The sequence below is a fragment of the Anguilla anguilla genome, chromosome 6 (assembly GCF_013347855.1).
Source record: "Anguilla anguilla isolate fAngAng1 chromosome 6, fAngAng1.pri, whole genome shotgun sequence".
NCBI lineage: Eukaryota > Metazoa > Chordata > Actinopteri > Anguilliformes > Anguillidae > Anguilla > Anguilla anguilla.
Genome location: NC_049206.1, coordinates 32,797,031 through 32,813,187, shown reverse-complemented (window position 1 = coordinate 32,813,187; position 16,157 = coordinate 32,797,031). Strand labels below are relative to the sequence as shown.

Sequence of the window (16,157 nt, the reverse complement as noted above, 5' to 3'; positions counted from 1 at the left end):
AGTGGCTGTTCTACTGACACCTTTTGATTCTGAGGCAAGTTTCTGAAGTATTACAACTGCAATTTAGCATGATTGGTGATGTGTGTGTTTTCAGCAGCTAGTACTGTTTATGACAAATCTAGCGAAATGTAGTCGTGGTTTTCAAATGCAAATCCGGTTTTTATTGTGGGTCAGTATGACATATTTGAGAGTCCACTGCATAACAACAAAAAAAGAAAGAAAATTATCCTACTTTCTGAAGTAAGAAAATAATTCAACAGAGATTAAAGGGGGTGTTTTATGACACCATTTGACGTCATCCAGGTTGAAGAAGTTAGAAAGCAAATTACCTGTTGTTAAACTTAGATTATCATTGATGTCATTGTAAACACAAACTTTAATGTTTTCATATCTCAACAACTGCATTTACAGTGATTATAATAGTAAAAATCAGGAATTTGGGGAATTTTATACAGCTTCTGTGTTAAACTTCACTCACTTCTGGTTTACACCATGCCCACTTCCAATTTATCTGAATACAAATACAAATAATTTTGATGGTTGAACACATACATATACAAATAGTGGCATCTCCCTCCACCCCTAGCCTAGACTATACGCAGTATATAGATGTGTGTTTTTACAGAAATGCATCTATTGCATTTGTTATTTAATAGGTGTATTTAATTGTACAGAAAACGCATTTATTACTTTAGTTTTTACAGCTTAGACAATTTCTAATGGCATGTGTGGGTGAAATGATAGCTAGCCTTTACATAGCTACTTAACTAAATGAATAGGCTACAATTAAATGAAACCAGATTTACTGGATAGTCTTTGAATTTATTTTGAGGAATACAAGTTTTGATTGGGGTTTGGGGCTGCTTCTATTTAATCTCAAAATCACATTTTCAGCATACACAAAGGGCAAGTTACTCACGCTTGCAAGCCTCTGTCTATAAGTCATTAATGAATTAAAACCTGCTAAAGCTAGGCCTGTCGTTAAAAGTATTGACAGTGAGTTTAAATCCTCAATGGCGAGTTGCGAGCCCGCAGCTCCTCGAAGTTGGAGCTCCCAGCTCATTCTCGCCAGTAGTAGGCGAGTAGTAGTAGTACAGGGTTTTTCCTGGCTCCCTCCCCCAGGAAATTTTGAGCAACTTAATTTCCTGCATTCTGGTGAATTTTTATGCACCAATTTTTTGCCTTTTCTGCATCAATTTATGGTGGAAGTGTCTTTATGTAAAGGAATACACAAAATAGGGGGATTCATTTTATGTTCTAAATATTGAGGGGAAGCATCCCCTGCGTCCCCCCAAAATCTATGCGTGTACACACACGTGCATGTGTACCAGGCCTTCAACTGGCTCAAGCAAACACTTCTTACAAGCAATATATTTTAGGAGTTCTAATAATTATGATTGAAGAAAATGACAATTAAAGTTAAAGCATATTTTATTCAAATAAATAAAGGTGCCCTGTTCAACATTAAATACAACATAAAAGCTAATGTGTTAATTTACACAGTTAACAAACAAGTTGTTTAGAATCAAATCAAATATAACAAGTTATTGTTTTCATTTACAATTCACAGGGGTCCTCTTGCAGTGTAGTTAAACATAAATATAACACAAAAGCCTTTGCTTTCATTTACACATTTCACAACCAGCAAAATGTGGCCCTGTTACAGGGCATTTGAACATTGCATTAAAACCATTTTTTCATCTACACAGTTCACAACCAGAGACGGAACATTTCAGCCTCCTATTTTTCATTTTATAAAACCTCTTCATGCACTCCTTGTAGTCCAAGGCCTCCTGGTCTTGTCCATCGATGGCCACCTTGCAACACACATCCAAGTGCCTCTCCTTTAATCTGTTGCGCAGGGGTGTCTTAACCTTTTTAAAAAACAATGCATGCATTAAGAAACTTTGTATTATTCTGATACAGACATGAATAGTGATAGTGTTCTCAATCATATATTACAATCTTGAGTGCAGAAAATAGCCTCTCCACATCTGCAGTCTGGACAGGGATTGCAGCTGCAAGGCTCAGGGTGGGATACAGCTCAGAGGATTCTGGAGATACAAGCCACAGAGCAAAGTGAGAACAAAGATAAAATTATTATTTAAAACCAATAGACTGTGGTGGTGGTAGTGGTGGTGGTGCAGTTAATGTAACTGATATATAGTATCTTCAGATCAGGACTTCTCACTCTCAGCCTGTAGGAGTCCCACTCAGACACCAGGTCAGACTCCTTAAGTCTTGGGAACTGCTCTGCCAGTGTCCTCATCTCAGCATCCCCATACTGTGCAGAGTTTGTCAGAATCTGTCTGGGAGAGAACACACTGAAGACAGACAAACTGCTGGTGTTTGGGAATCGGCTCTCAATGTTCTCAGTCAGTGCAGTCAGAAACGGCTCCATCACCTGTAGAAGATTTGAACAAATTTCAATAAAACAGTTCTTGAGTCCACATTAACTATTGAAATAGATTCATACTTAAAGTATGTTATATATATACTATAATACTTAGTGTTCTTCAGTCTGGCTTCAGACCAGCATCTGATTGGAGCCATGCCTGCCAGCGGTCCTTGACTATGCTGCTCTCTCTCAGCTGTGTCAGGGATGTCTTCAGCACTGTGACCTGAGGTCAAACATGATGGCTCAGCTAGGAATATAATTCAATTAACAGGAAAACCAAGGACTGTGGTATTTATCTCATACCTCCTGCTCCACCTGGGAGAAGAAAAGGTGCCGGTGGATCTTATCATGCACAAGTTGCATTAGGCACAGGGCAGGGGGAAAGAACTGATCCTTTACAAAGAAATACAGTCCTTGAGCTGTTGGCTCATTCCGGGCTTGGAGCGAGAGGTCTGCAATGAGAGCAGGCAGGATCCGGCGCATCACATCTGTTGCTTCCTTATTTGACTCCCACCTGGTAGTGTTTCCTCACTACAGAATTAATTGATGAGCTTTATAAAGGACAAAAAAGAAAAAGTAAATCTGAATAATCTAGCACTGAATACTTCTAACCTGCAGTTTAATTTGGGGGGGGGGGGGGGGGGTTAAAAAAGCCTCTCCATTTCCTTAAGACTGCTGGTCCTGTTGCTGGAGGCTTGGTAGAACCAGAATATTGTTCTAACAGTCCTGGCATATTTGATGAGGTATGGTACTCCCCTCTGCCCCTTAATGCAGTCTGACACAGCCAGATGTGCCGCACAGTGCACGGTTATCAGGCCAGGGAACGAGTCCTTGAGTCTCTTTCCAACTCCACTTTTTCTCCCTAAAAGAATTCAAAATGATCACTATGACAGTCTCATCAAATACAAAGGTAAAAGCAAAAGAGACAACTCTCCAATCATTACTGAGGCTCCGTCACTGGTGAAAGAGGCCAGCTTGTTGGTTGGTAGCATCTTGTCATCTCTGATGACTCTCAGTATGGTGCCATACAAAGTTGCAGCATCCCCAGCAGACACTTCACCTGAATGCAGCACTTTGGTTTTTACTACAGTGCTGCCCACTTTGTCAGGTCCCAGAAAACTATATTTAAAAAATCTATATTCAGTCGAAGTAATTTTAATCAGAATATACACATCAATTTTATTTAATTGTAGAACGTAATCTCACCTCACAATAAGACCCAGTTGCTTGGTGACAGAGATGTCAGTGGTCTCATCAACCATTAATCCCCACACTGGGGATTTTGACAACTCTGCTACCAGCTGGTCATCCAAAATCTGGCCAATGGTCTCCACCATTTCATCAATGAAGTGGCTGCTTGTATGTTTGGTGTTGGCACTGACCTAGGGGCAGAAAAGTAATTAGGTTGGCCTACTTGGCAGTAATTATGTGGAGATGTTCAATTTACAATCATGTAATTAAATGGTTGCAGAATTTACATTCAAACCATAAAAATAAGCACAGCCCAATTGCTTGCATAAGCAAATAATGGGCTCATAGCTGGTGTGGTGGGGCCACTTTTACTTGAGGCATTCATATATTATTTTGAAGCAGCCTTCAAGAGCCCGCTTGTGCAGCTATGGCACGCTGTAGTGTTCTCCCTAAAGACACAACAAAGTAATTATTTTTTAAAACAACTATTTTATATTAGTTTTTTGTAACTTATAGAGTAAAGCTTTTGTGAAAGTGCTACCTTCTCTAATGTATTTCTCCTTTTCTTCTGCCGCTTTATGGATAGCTGTCATTTCATGACGTTTTAAGGTATCCAGCCTGTAGTTTGTGGACGGCAGTAAAAGCAGTAAAAGACACTGCACCTAACGAAACGTTGTCAATGATTTTTCGTAATTTCTTGGAAAATACTATTATTGAGGACTTCTGGGCATAGCTAAGCCATATGTTTGCTGATAGACCTAGCTGACATCGTTTCCTGGATCAAAACAGAAGCGAATAGAACAGTATTATTGATACTGTCTCTGTCTCCATCTACTGAACATAGATGAGATTTCATCATTGATATGTAAGTATTACTGCTCAAAATATTTTGGTTATATGCTTTATTTTTTAAATTGAGTGTCTTTAAATAGGTATTTTATACTGAAGATATTTCACACTGTAATGTAAGTGTTCATTGGTAGCTTTGTAGTTTTTGTGATGCATGCAACAGTGATGACGTGAGTGTTGGAACATTGCCAAAACGTGGTGGACGGTTGAAAATTGTTTGCATGTCCTCCCATGCTCATACAATCTAATTTATTTAACCTTTATTTTACCAGGAGAGTCCCATTGAGACAGAATCTCTTTTACAAGGGAGACCAGGCCAAGTGGGCAGCTCAAAAGATATTACAAGGAGAACAGCACATTAAAATAAAATACAATACAGTACAAAACAGACACAACGCTTAGGGGTCATACAAAGATACATACACAAACAGAATGACATACATGTAACCAGCATGACATGACAAATTAAATATTAAAACAGGTGCATTTAACAGTTAAGATTTCTGAGATCTTTTTTATAGACAGCCCAGGAAATTAGTGTGCCAAGCTTGAGCTTAACCTACAGCTCATTCCAAGACCGGGGGCCATAATAGAACAGACTCCTCTTGCTGGCTTCTGTCTGCACATTTGGTACCTTGAAATGCAGTCCAATATTAGATCTTAAATTATGTGTACTTTGTGTGGGTAAAAACTTTGAACGTATATATATAGGTAACTCTCCAAGAATGGCCTGGTAGATGAATATATGCCAGTCCTGCATCCAGAGACTGTAAAAAATAGGTTGTATCCTACGTATACCAAGGGATGTCCAATTTACTAAGTTATATAAGGTACAATGATGTGTCTTAAAGCCTGCATTTGTAATATATCTGAGGGCAGCATGATAAAGAGGGTCGAGTTTGGGCAAAGTGGTAAATGATGTCACCGTAATCTAGCTGAGGTAGGAATAAACCTGCAACCAGCCGTTTACGTGAAGACAAAGGAAAACATGACTTTAACCTGTATAAAAAGCCCAATGTGAACTTAAGTTTCCTAGCATGAGTTTCAATGTGCTTTTTAAAATTAAAGCTTTTGTCCAACCAAATACCAAGATATTTATAAGTATCAACAATCTCAATAGCTACACCTTCAAGGGTGTTAATAGAGAGAGCTGGAACCTTGACGCTGCTAGGAGCAAATATCTTTGCCTTAGTCTTATATACATTTAAAAGCAGCTTCAAGTCAATAAGGGCATGCTGCAGTGAAGCGAAATCCAACTGCAAGTTTGCACAAGCAGTCTCAGGAGAAGGGGCACAAGAATATGAAATGGTACTGTGAGTGTTCAGTCTGACTGCAGATATTGTTAATATAGATGATAAAGAGCAGACGACCTAAAATAGATCCTTGGGGAACACCCTTTCTAAGAACAACAGGGTCAGATGTAACATTCCCATGTCTGACAAATTGCATCCGATCACAAAGATAGCTCTGAAACCAATTTGCAGCTTTGTAACCAGTACCAGCCTTCAACAAGGTGTTTATTAGCATGGGATGGTATACTGTGTCAAAGGCCTTAGTAAGGTCTATAAACATGGCCACACAGAATGATTTCTTATCAATGGCTGCTTTTAAGTCATCAATGACTTTCAAAGTTGCAGTCACTGTACTGTTCCTGGATCTAAAACCAGATTGCATGCCATTTAGTATGTTGTGTGAGTCCAGGAACATTTTAAATTGATCAGACACTAAATACTCCAAAACCTTCGCTAATGCAGAAAGGTTTGAGATAGGTGTATAGTTGTTCACATGAATCACCAGCTATCAATAGTGGTGTAACATAAGCTTGTTTCCATGAAACTGGAACTTTATTTGTATAGACTGGAAGGTTGAAAATGTAAGTGACTGGTTTGGCTATAACCTCTGCTATCGGTTTCAATAAAAATGGGCCAAGGTCATCTGGCCTAGCTGCCTTAGGATCAGTGGTCTGCAGAGCATGCAGAACATCGGGCACCAAGAAAGGTGTGAAGTACAAGAAAACATTACATACTGTAGTGTACGGAAATGCATACGAGAGTTAATTATTACACATTTAGGTACTGTACCGCATTGTGAGACAATGTTTTTGCATTATCTTTTAATCTGATATCAATGTTTCATCTTAAACCTTCGTAAGAGTCCCATTTATATGCTTTATAATGGACAAAAAGCATTTTATTCATTGAGAGATTTTAGATATGTTTCTGGACCCGTAGATATTTTAGACCACTGCACTTAAATGATGTAGCAGCAAGTTTCTTGAGTCAAAACAGTTGATTTGTAGTGAAATACTTGAATATGTTGTGATTTACACCAATGCATAATTTAGACATTTTTGATAGATTTGGAGGCGCTGGGTACACTGCTTAGTTTTTGCTTTATAAATCTTTAGTAGTTCTACATATCCACCCTTAGATTTTATGAACTTGTGGTCAATGAGTTTTTGATCCAGGACATGTATAGTTTAATCTGCGGTAAATATACCAATCTCTCAGTATTTCATTGCAAACGAAAGAGCAAATTCATTTTGATTTTTTGCCTAGACAATAGCATTTGTGGCACTTTATTTCTTCCAAAATTATGAATATAAACTGATCTAAGTTAGTATTGTAAATGGTACAAATGTCTTGCTTCATTTAAGCCATTTTTCAAGTCTCTGTGGTGTTCACATCTGGAGTTATAAAGCTTTAAATAGGGTACCCCCTAAGTGGGCAAGGATTGGTCAGATTCGGCATGTTCACTAAGAGGTTAAAGAGGATTGTTGTTCACCTGCAATCTTTACCCCAACAAAAAGATGTGTTCCTTTATCATTTTCACATGATTTCTACGTTTCTGTATAAAGAATTTTCACATGATTCCCTTTTGATGTGAAGTATGTCACTTCTAAACGCGAGTGCTTTTAGGTTTGACACAACCTGTCCATTCTGTTTGGATATTCACTTGAAGTCATCTTGAGATCAATTGGCAGGCCACAACACAGTTGCACTGCTGATTGGTTAAAATAAATGGCATGTTAATGACCAGTGCCAAGTGGGCAGATTAGGAACTGTGTTGCATTCAAGGTATTTAATAAACATGAGTTTTTCTTAGGGTCTTGTACCAGTTTTGTACCTTTTTAGTTTTACATTTTTTGTTATTTGTTTTTTTACAAGAATTAAACTTTTCATTAGAAAAAACAATGGGGGAAGTGCAAGGTTCTGCACTAAAGTTTTCCTGTTTTCTAGGCAGCTTGCTGACATACATCTCTGGGTTTATGTTGAAGCGCTAGCTCTGGGCGGGACGGTTGATGTTTTGGCTACGGACGACCCAGACATGGTTGAGGAGCAGCAGGAGGAGCTACAAGTGTATGAGAAACACAACAGCCTGCTGCATGGGAGCCGGAGACGCAGGTAATGATGTGCCTGTGTGCTGCATATGCTAGAGTGTGCCTGTAGTACATTTGAATTAGTGGCAGTAAGTGTCACTAAGTTTTTTTTTTTTTTTTTTTTTTTTTTTGTCTCCCCAGTCCCCCCAGAATTAAAAGATTTTGCCTGATGTTAGACTTGTTAGGTGTTAAGAATTCCCCCCCAAAATCATTACATTACATTACAGGCATTTGGCAGACGCTCTTATCCAGAGCGACGTACAACAAAGCGTATACCCAAAACCAGGAACAGATGTGTTTAAAACCCTAGATGGAAGTACAGTTCCAAGTGCAGGGAACGACCATGTAGTTTAACTTGGTCCCTCTAGGTTAATCTGATTAACACAACAAAAACAGCAACAAATCAGTCTATGCAAATAATACAAGCAATAGTTGAGTAGGCACAAGTGCAATAACTAAGTCAACTAAGATAAACAGCTTGCCTAGCTACAACCCTAAGATTAAATAGTCAATTAGAGACTACAGGGAGGTTGGGAGGGATGGGGAGAGGTGCAGCCTGAAGAGGTGAGTCTTCAGTCATCGTTTGAAGGTAGTCAGGGTCTCAGCTGTTCTGACTTCCACAGGAAGGTCATTCCACCATCGTGGAGCCAAAACAGACAGGAGACGTGACCAGGAAGCAGAAGTGCGAAGAGGGGGAGAGGCCAATAGATTCAATGATAGACAAGAATGCTGATCTGAGAGGATCGCCTTCACTATCCATGTGAATATTGAAGTCCCCTACAATTACTATTTTATCTGAATTAACAACCAGGCTGGAAAGGAAATCAGCAAACTCAAGTAAAAAGCCACTGTATGGCCCTGGTGGCCTGTATACAATTGCAAGGATAAAACTGACTGCTTTTTTGTCCTGATGTGCAAAACTGAGAACAAGTTCTTACTTCAAAAAAGTAGCAAAAAGATTAGAATTATACAGCAGCAACACCACCGCCACGACCCGTCAGACGGGGAACGTGAGTATAGCTGTAACCAGGAGGGGTGGATTCATTTAAGGCAATATATTCATCAGTTTTAATCCAAGTTTCAGTTACACATAAGATTTCAACTTGGTGATCAGTAATTAACTCATTTACAAGAGTTGCTTAGGGGTTAGTGAACTGATATTAATTAATCCAATTTTTAGCTGAGTTTTTAGCTGAGTTTGGTCAGCCGCATTATTAGTAGAATAACAAGGTCTGATTTTTTGCAGATTAGTCATACAAACGACCCTAATGGGCTTCTTAGCAAGGCTTAATTTTGGTCGAGGGACAGACACTATCTCAATAGCATGTAACCTGGGCAGCAGTTTTTGGGAACAAGCAGAAATCTGTGTAAGACAGTAGGTCTGCTGCCTGGCCTTGGTTCTGGTGTGTCATGAAATGGAATTTCTAAGACTATACGATAAATTACTAGAGATAAGAGGGGTGAATACCATCTCATTTCAAAAGACCAGGCCTCCCCCAGAAAGTATTCCAGTTGTCTATAAAGCCAACTCCATTTGCAGGGCACCAAACAGACAACCAGCGATTTAGTGATGTCAGTCTGCTGTAGATTTTGTCACCACGCCAAGAGGGAATGGGGCCCGAGCAAATAACTGACCCAGACATCTGTTTTGCCAATTCACACACCGATTTAAAATGATCTTTGGTGATCTCCGATTGCTTCAACTGGATATTGTTAGTGTCGACATGAATAACAATTTCAGAAAACTTGCGTTTAGCCTTAGCCAGCACTTTAAATTTACCTCGATGTCGGTCGCTCTAGCCCCTGGAATGCATTGTACTATGGTCGCTGGAGTCGCTAAATTCACGTTTCTTAAAATATAGTCGCCAATTAGACTTTTTTCAACAGGTTTCACAGCTGGTGTGTTGCTGAGGGGGGAGAACCTGTTTGAAACGTGAATAGGACGTTGGAGCCTCCTTGTAATCTCTAAATTGACTGTAATCTTAGGGTTGTAACTAGGTAGCTGTTTCGTAGGTGACTTAGTTAATACACACGTCTTAACTACTGCTTGTATTTTTGCATAGACTGTGTTGTTACTGTTCTCGTTTGTGTTAGTGTAATCAGTTTAACCTACAGGGTCCAAGTTGAACTATGCTGTTGTTCCCTGCACTTGGAACGGTACTTCTCTCTAGGGTTTTCGACACACTTGTTCCTGGTTATGGTTATACACTTTGTTGTACGTCGCTCTGGATAAGAGCATCTGCCAAATGCCTGTAATGTAATGTAATGGAGCACTGGTGGCTTACATTTTCGACTACGTTCCCGAACTGTAATCCACCCGCCTTGCTGCAAAGGCTCAGCCGGGGTGCTAACTGTGGACAGACTAGCTGGTGTATCTGGAACCGAGAAGGATTCTATAAACTTCTCACTATCTCGAATTTCATGTAAGGTACGGATGCTAGTTTCCAATTCAGCAATCTTCTCCGTCAGCCTAGCATTTAACCTACACTTATCACAGGTAAAGCTATCGTTAACAGCGGAGGAAGAGTAACTAAACATATCGCACACAGAGCAGGAGACAGCCCAAGAGGGAGAGAGAGGTTGAGAAAGAGGGGATACCGGAGGGCAGAAAACAGCCATTAGACCTCGTAAATTACTTGCGCTTTATCTGGCTGATTAGGTAGAATTAGCCGAATAAACACGGTACTCACGGATATCAATCCTCTTCACCTTTCAACTTACTTGTAATATGGGTGTTTTGTTTGAACAAAATGCCCAAAATAATATCAAATATATACTTGAAAGCACAATATAATCCTGTAACAAACTTTTTCAAATACTCGTCACTCGTCACTTTCCACCACAAACAGGAAGTCCCTACCTAGCGTGCCTGCTCCATAAAAGTGAGCTTGACACTTGAGGCTAAGCTACCTAGCGTGTCAGTTTCTTAAAAGCAAGCTTGACACTAAACTACCCAATGTGTCGGCTCCGTAGCAGCCAGCTTGACACTTGATGCCAAGTTTCCTACCCAGCTCAGACATTCGCATTTAAGTTCATAACTATAGGATTGACTAAAGTGGTTTAAGCCTACACTTAAAGCCATCCATTGTAATTTTATCTGAAAAACAGTGTTTCAACGTACAAAAAATGCCAAAGGTTACTCACACATACAATGCATTGTCTATACAGTTGAGGCCAAAGGTTTACATACACCTAGGCTAAAGATATTCAAACTCAGTTTTTCACAAGTCCGCACATTTTATGTTTTCATACATTTCTTTTGGCAAGTCAATTAGGGCACATACTTTGTTCACAACAGAGGTAATTTTAAAGCAATCGATTAGAGACAGATTTTTCAGCTTTAATTCACTATATCAGAATTCCAGTGGGTCAAAAGTTTACATACACCAAGTTGACTGATGTCTATAAAGTCTGGAAGATTACAGAAATTGATGTAGTGACTTTTTAGAAGCTTCTGATTGGCCAATTGTCATAATTAGGAGTTCAATGAGAGTTAATTGGCACCTGTGGTTGTATTTAAGGGCCTGTCTTTAGAGCCACTGCCTTTTTTCACTTGATACTATGGGAAAATCCAAGCAACTCAAGACCTCTGGAAAAAAATGTGGACCTCCACAAGTCCAGTTCCTCCATAGGAGCAATTTCCAAACAACAGAAGGTACCATGGTGTGACGACCTGGGCTTAGCTGCCCCAGCGCCGCACTTACCCACACCCATTTAGACTGATTACCTCCCTGGTTTCCGCTGTTACATGGTCCAGCCCATAAAAATATGGTGACGAAGTCAAAAATGGCGGTGCACTGTGAGTTGGAAAAATGGTCGGTCCGCAACTGTAGCTCCAAATCCCCGTGTTAAGCAACGCAAAGTTTGAGGTAGTAATCGTCCTTCGTCTAACGCGGTTTTAACTGTGGGATCTCCTGGCGCAATGCGATCTCAACTCGCCGTGATCTTGAGGTGGTTTTTTTTCTTTCTTTCATTTTAAAACAAGGATGTAGGTTGCTGACGTGTGACCGGCGAAATACAAATCCTGGAGTGGATTATAACTTGCCGACTGGCAAACTGTGACTCACGGAACGTGATTAGAAAGAGGGAATTGACGGTTCTATGAGTAGCAAAAGGATTAATTTGTTGTTGTTTTTTACCAGAACTCTGTTCGGGATTGAATGGAACTGAACTGAATTGGATGCTGTGTGCATTTTTGCATGTTTGTCGGTTTGGAAAACACGGAACGGATTATTTTTGTTTGGATGCACTTAGATTTTGAATTCACCGGTTTTTTGCAATGTATTTCTTCTTTGCGTTTACAGTTTATGGTGTTGTGTGTTTTTTTGTGGATGTGGGGGTTTGCACTGTTATTAAAATTGAAAATCAATGAAATGTTATAGGGTGTATGTCATTAATATAACATGTTTCATGCATCCTTTGTGGGTTTGATTTGAAGCTGATCTTGTATGTCAGGAGAGAGACCAAATTAACTCCCAGGGCTGAACAAACTTTGGTCCGAAAGGTTCAACTGAACCCCAAGACAACAACAAAGGAACTGGTGAAGGAGTTTGAGACATCAGGTACCAAAGTATCTACATCTACCATTAAGATTATCCTTCATCGCCATGGCAAGAAAGAAGGCCCTACCCCAAGACCAGCATAAAAAAGCCAGAATGAAGTTTGCAGGTGATCACCAGGATGAAGACCTAGCCTTTTGGAGGAGTGTTTTCTGGTCAGACAAAAATTGAACTGGTTGGCCATAATGATATGTATGGAGGAAAAAGGGTGAGGCTTTTAATCCGAAGAACACCATCCCGAATGTGAAGCTTGGGGGTGGCGGCATCATGTTGTGGAGGTGTTTTGCTGGAAAAGGGACTGATGCACTTCAGAAAATAGATGGCATCATGTGGAAGGAGGATTATATAGAAAAACTGAAGCAACATCTCAAGACATAAACTAGAAAGTTAAAACTTGGTCCGGCGGCCAAGTGTCTTTTTTGATGGGGGCCTGGCGAGGGCCAGCGACAGACTGATGGCAGGATTAAGGTAGGGCCCTATAATTTCTGTGAATCACGGACGGAATCGCGGAATTGAAAATTTAAATAAAGCTATAACACAGATTCCATAGGGCCCTACATTAAGACAGTGCTAAAAGCTGACTGGAGATTAGAAAATATAACTACGTAATGTGAATGTTGTTATAAATAAGTCATTTATTCAACACACATTTTAAAAAATCAACAACTGTTTACAGCATAGAGTAGTCTTACAAAGAATCTGACAACAATGTACAGACTTGGAATGCTGTGTTTTGAACAACAACAAAATACATTTAATTAAAATAAACAATATCAAAGTTTTTGCGCTCTACAAAAACTTGTATCCAAGTCCTGATTGGCTACTGAGTCTTACAACAAAGCCTTGGAATGCTGGGCACATTTAAATAGGGATGGGAATCGAGAACCGGTTCCAAGTTGTCCTATTCATTGGAATCGTATGCCTCCGAGTTTATCGATGTTTTTACGACAGCTGCGCATTGCAAAACAATGAAGTAACGCCTTGGGGGAGGCACGCACGCAGGCAGCCTCTCTCAGGTGTTTGTTTTGGACGGCAGCTGTCACAGCAAATTTGATCCAGGCTGCCAGCCTTGATACATTCTGTTGCGATAAAGATTCTCAGACAACTCAGCAATTTCTCTGGATTAACGGGTTATTTTCTAGCCTGAAATGCGATCGCTTTACTAAATGGCTGCACATGTCATGTAGCGTGCAAGTAGTTGGATATCTCCCTGGATATGAAGTAAATGTTTTTACCAGTAAATAATAATTATACATGCGATTTTATCCATGGAAATAGAGATACAAAATGGCAAAATAAATGTTGTGGTTGCGATTGCCGTCGTAGATGTCAGAAGGAAGTTTCACTTTTGCTGTCTTTGCAGTGATTTGGGCTGGAAACGAGCTGTAAGAGTGGGATATGCACAACACTGCCTACTCGTTGACTACTGAATCTTACAACAATGTACAGCCTTGGAATGCTGGGCACATTTCAACAACAACAAAATATCTATGTATCTGTGTTACTGACTGTTTGGCTAGCTAGCTAAGTTGGCTAAATGACCACGTTGTTGTGCACATCAATGTCACCAAGCTAACGTTATTAATAAACAAGTGAAGTCGTTATTTCGATGGCGATTAATAAATCATGTAATGTTACAATGTATCGAACGTTACATTCATGCTACTAGTTTAACGTTACCTACACACTGCTTAAGTTAATATATAAAAAGAATGTACTTAACGAGATGAAGTGATAACACAGTTTGTAACGAGGTTAGTTAGCCTACTAAAGAAACGGTGCCTTGCTTGGTACCGTTAGCTTGTGATAGTTGGAAGCATCAAGTGTTGAATGTCACTCTATGCACAATGAGGGTAAAGAACACTGATCTCAGACCTGCTGTTTTCCTATAGTGCGTTCATGTTTTAACCAACAGATGTCGCTGGTGAGCTTTCCAACCGAGCTGCCCCGCTGTAACTATTTTAAAAAACATCTTAAAAATACATTTAAAAAAAAAAAAAAAAAAAAATCCCTGATGCTTAGGCCTGGCAGGGGGGTCAGTTTAGGCCCGGCGGCCCGCCGGGCTTGCAGTACACTGGCGGAAACCCTGCTGAATCCCATAGAAAATTTGGGGACTGAAATGGAAAAGCGTGTCCGAGCAAGGAGGCCCACAAACATGACTGATTTACACCAGTTCTGTCAGGACGAATGGGCAAAAATTCCAGCAAAGTATTGTGAGAAGCTTGTGGAAGGCTACCCCCAAAGTTTGATTCAAGTTAAGCAATTAAAAGGCAATGCCACCAAATACTAACAAAGTGTATGTAAACTTTTGGCTCACTGCTAGTCTTATATAGTACATAAAAGCTGAAATAAATCTGTTTCTTAGCTATTATTTTGAAATTACCTCTTATGGAAATAAAAGTAGATACGCTAATTGATTTAACATGGTAACATGAAATGTGTGGAGTTGTGAAAAATTGAGTTTGAATGTCTTTAGCCTAAGTGTATGTAAACTTTTGGCCTCATTAATTCAAATTGGCAAAGTCTAGGCTTGCCATTGAAAGTATTGATATCAAAATTACGTCACAAGAAACAAAATTGGCTAGCTTACCTCATACAAATGAAACCAGCTGTATTCAAAAGCTATTTCCGTGTTTCCAAAATTATTCCAAGGAACTTGGCCCTGTGAGTGCAAACATACAGTGCATTAATGGGGCGAACATATGTGTGGTTAGGTTTGTAAAAGTCAAGATTTATTTAATAGGCCTCAATATGTCAAATTTTTATCTATTTATGTATTCATCTGTCTGGCCTTTCTGTAGCGTGAATTATTTTATGTTTCTTGATATAAATGTCTGCTTGTAAATGTGAATGTTACATGCTGCTTGGGTAATGTCCCCATGGGGATAATGAAGTATTCTATATATGTGTGTATGCATGTATGTACAGTATTTATTTTACAATCAGTATTTATTTTAAATTGCAAATATACAAATACTTGTACATTTTGTAAAATAATCTTGACAACCAAGTATAAACATATTCTTTCTGGAGGAATATGCATTCTGTTCATATTAATTGGCTGTTTCATACATTCATTTAAATGTCTTGCATCAGGCAATTTTTGTTATTATTTGTTAACTTCAAATGATGAAGTTTTAATGACCACACTGTCAGGTGGTAAGATTACAAAACACAGGGCCAAGTGTGCACTTGTATATGTCCATTTTGTGTCCGTATCCAATGTTTTTATTTGCATATGTACTTAAATGTCCAATGGGGAGACATATTTTTTGTGGGCGTAGAGCATTTTAGATGATGTAATCAGTCAAGAAAAAGGAGGAGGAAAAAAACACACAATCCCCTAAGTTTGGGGATTTATGGTGTGAATGTGTGAAGTTATTTATGAATTCTGTCTGTTGAAATGGGGCCAGAAGGTGTAGAAAGGAATGTTTTTAAGGGCTGAGAGTTCATTGTGGTTATTTCTGTGGGGTCCCTGAAAAGTGCCAAACCTTCAGTGCTGTATAGGTATGGGGCATGCCGCCCCACCAAGACGTAACTTGGTGGGATGGCATACCTGCCATCCCAATATACATGGAATTTTGACTTAACCAGCATCTTGTGATGAAGTAATCTTTGAGGAGAATAAGTAACTCACTAAGATAGTCATGGGCTAAACCGTTAAAGGCTTTATATGTTAACAGAAAGATTTTATAGTCAATTATAGATTTGACAGGCAGCCAGTGAAGAGATTTAAGCACTGGACTGATATGTTCCCATCCATTTCTTAGCTCTTGTAAGG

The 16,157-nt window shown here is 39.4% G+C and overlaps 1 protein-coding gene and 1 long non-coding RNA gene across 4 annotated transcripts in view; one reads left to right on the top strand and one right to left on the bottom strand.

Moving 5' to 3' along the window:
• Positions 1–16,157, top strand: part of mcm3 (minichromosome maintenance complex component 3) — a 102,897-nt gene that overhangs the window by 54,714 nt on the left and 32,026 nt on the right. For all 3 annotated transcript variants that reach the window (XM_035422280.1, XM_035422281.1, XM_035422283.1), the window contains exon 11: positions 7,716–7,842. In XM_035422280.1, coding sequence (XP_035278171.1) covers positions 7,716–7,842 — 127 coding nt within the window. The remainder of the gene's footprint in view (positions 1–7,715; positions 7,843–16,157) is intronic.
• LOC118229856 lies at positions 1,445–15,134 on the bottom strand. The gene is made up of 7 exons (XR_004765753.1): positions 14,967–15,134; positions 3,605–3,780; positions 2,702–3,260; positions 2,507–2,621; positions 2,192–2,404; positions 1,963–2,054; positions 1,445–1,874 (listed from the first exon to the last, which is right to left on the bottom strand). It is a non-coding gene; the product is annotated as an uncharacterized LOC118229856 (long non-coding RNA).